At 49.6% G+C, this 2,969-nt stretch overlaps 1 protein-coding gene across 1 annotated transcript; it reads left to right on the top strand.

Annotated features, from left to right (window-relative positions):
- Positions 1-1,943: 1,943 nt before the first annotated feature.
- Positions 1,944-2,432, top strand: LOC147959166 (putative E3 ubiquitin-protein ligase SINA-like 6). The gene is made up of 2 exons (XM_087532523.1): positions 1,944-2,079; positions 2,161-2,432. Exons 1-2 carry the CDS (start codon positions 1,944-1,946, stop codon positions 2,430-2,432), a joined length of 408 nt encoding a protein of 135 aa, XP_087388649.1.
- The last annotated feature ends 537 nt before the right edge of the window (positions 2,433-2,969 follow it).

Here is a 2,969-nt window from a genome sequence, read left to right on the forward strand (position 1 = left end):
ACGTGGGGAGCTGGGGAAATAGAGCAAGGCCGCTTTCGAAGAACTTATACCTGAGGGTCGCCGGGATGTCGGCGTTGGCAGGTCGGATCTGCGGACAATACGGCAGGGAGGAAGAAGGGTCAGAGGACCTCCCGAGCCGACAATGTGTCGGAGAGAACGGCACGGACAGAGGATCGGGCCCCTCCGGCAGCTGTGGGTTTCCTCCCTCGCCGGCGATGACCGCGTGAACGATGCCTGCGATCGCCAGTACCGTCTGGAAACACTGCGCGGTGCGGGGTCGTAGGCTGGCGCCTTGGATGATTTGGCACAGCCGACTGCCGCTCACGTCCATCGCCTCCATAGGTGCTTGTGGCTTCTGGTCACTTGGTCTTGGATTGGAGTGAGCAGTGTTGCGCAGAGACTTGGGAGTAGATGGATTGGAGTGGTGGGGCACCTTTATTATATGAGAGTCCAAACTCTGTTGCATTCACATCGCGCTGGCTCTATTCTGCTTCTCCAATTAATTCCCTCTGCATGTCAAAAAGAGACTAGTCAGTATACTCAATATTGTGCACCTTGGAGAGGAAAACGATAGAACAAGTACGTATTTATTTATGGTGCAGATTCACTCATTTGGCTCCATATGTACTCCGTCTCGGTTTAGTCTAGTCACTTGTTGAAATCTCTAGAAGGGCAAATACTCCTTTCTGGTTTACAGGGCTATACTAGCAAGTAGTTGTACGTACTAGTACAATAGTGGGCTCACATAGCAATTTTGTCTCATGCAAGAGCCTGGCTATATGCGTGCTCCAATGTTCACAACTGCAACGTTCGGTTTGCACTTGGCTCTTCGCCTCTTCGAGAAGACGAACAATGATGTTACTACTACTGCTTCTACAGTGTCGAATCCACTGCTGCATGTCCGTCCACCGCGAGCGGGACGGATAGCTTGTTGTAGAAGTACTACTAAGCAAAAGCCCGTCCTCGTTTGCGAGCAACCGTGCGCATGGGTGAGGGAGAAGGCGTGTAGTAAAATCAAGCTTCTCCTCGTTGTACGAGTTGACACGACACATCATAGCACTGGCCCCACATGTTTGCCTCTAAACTTGGCTGAAAGACCCACAGTGTACAATATATTTGCTGCAACCTCTAACATTTACCCACCACAAATTAAAATATATGTTGTCGTATGCATCGTTCTGATGCAGAGGCCGGGGAGTCCCCCTTTCCAAAAAAAACAAATTAAAATATATATTCCTGTCTTGACCAGATGAGCGTGCAAACTACAATAACCAGGGTGTCGGGTAGGGCCAGAAGACTATTTTAATTTTTTTTAAAAACTTCGAGATGGCCACATAGCATGGAGCCGAACCCAACGATTTAAGCTTACAGGCATGGTACACGCTATCCTAGACTACTCTACACATGAAACTTCCACACGAGCGTCCGGGCTGCGCTTGGCTCTTAGCCTCTTCGGGAAGTCGAACAATGATGGAGTACTACTGCACTGGAGGAGTACTATAGTACGCTTCTGGCCATCTGACACCGATTGAACTGCTGCATGTCCATCGCGTGCGGGAGGGAGAGCGTGTAGCGAAAGCTTCTCCTAGTCTTGCCAGCCACCACGCTCATGGGCGAGGGAGGGACGCTCCTGCCTTTGCGTGTATGACAGGTGGGCCCGACAGGTGTGTGGCCAACGTATCATACAGCCAAAGGCAGGTGCAATTAAGTCCGCGAGGGAGAGGATAATCAAACTTCTCGTTGATGTACGAGTTGACGCGACACATCAAAGCACTGCACTCAATATATTTCAATAATTTGCCTTTATCGATGCATTAATTACAACGCATGCATGCATGCCGTGACTCTCCTTTTGATACTTGCATGTGTTGATTTAATGCACCTTGAAGTAGTATAAAATATGTGACGGTAAAACTTTGTAATACCCTGGCCCAAGTCGAGAGATGGTTGTGCACGAGGAGGGCGATATCGTGCAGACCGAACAGGACCCGACGATGGAGCTCTCTAAGGTCTCGATGGACCTCACCGTGCTCCACTGCCCCTTGTGCCTCCGCCCCTTGACGCCTCCAGTGTATGAGGGTTGAATACACCTCGTCCGTTTGGCTGATTGAGCAAGGTGCAGGTTTCTTGATTGATGTGCTGTTCGATTGATTTCTGTAGTGCAAGGGAGGGCACCTGGCCTGCGCGGACTGCCACATCGAGCGCCCCGGGAACCAGCGGCACAGAAGTGCGAGCGCGGCGGTGGCTTCAACGTGCAGAACACGGCGGTGGACTCCGTACTTTCGTTGGTGAGGGTGGAGTGCCTGCACGAAGGCTGTGGGCTCTACGTCACTTACCACAAGCTCGCCGATCATCAGAGCGTGTGTCCGCTCGCGCCCTGCAAATGCCACGTGCCCGTCTGCGGCTATGAAGGCCCGCCACATTCAGATTGACAACCTCACGTCCTAAATGTTTCTATAGTGCCTTTTGTTTATCTTAGTAATATGCTAATATAGGGATTACCTTGGTCTACTTTAGCTTAAGAAATGGTGGGTTTTGGTGGTGATGCAGCAATTACTTCGACATCAGATCAGTAATTTGCAACAATCGAACGGATATTTTGTGTCTGTTGGATATAAAGTTCCTTTGGGTAAGAAGTACTACTTGTCATCAAAATGGATAAAAGGAGAAGTATGTAGACGTATTTTAGTTCTAGATACGTCCCTTTTTATCCATTTTGATGACAAGCACTCCCTCCGTTCCACAATGCATGCCTTCCATTTGTCAAAATATAGATGTATCTAGACATGTTTTAGTATATAGGTACATCCATGATAGAGCCAATCGGATGGTTGAGAACACTACAATTCGTAGCTATAGATGCGTGTGGGACTCCCAGATGCAGAGGCCGGGGGTCATCATCCTCCTTTTCGAGAAAAAACAGACGCGTGTGTGAGAGGACGAGTGCGTGCGTGCACCTCTTCTCTTCC

This window comes from Triticum urartu, chromosome 7A (assembly GCF_056163025.1).
Source record: "Triticum urartu cultivar PI428250 chromosome 7A, HENAU_Tu73, whole genome shotgun sequence".
Taxonomy (NCBI): Eukaryota; Viridiplantae; Streptophyta; class Magnoliopsida; order Poales; family Poaceae; genus Triticum; species Triticum urartu.

Bases quoted from the DNA above. Each gene is read 5' to 3' on its own strand.
- LOC147959166 (XM_087532523.1), top strand. From the start codon at position 1,944: ATGGTTGTGCACGAGGAGGGCGATATCGTGCAGACCGAACAGGACCCG. The intron at 2,080-2,160 runs GTTGAATACACC...TGATTTCTGTAG, and splicing joins GACGCCTCCAGTGTATGAGG to TGCAAGGGAGGGCACCTGGC.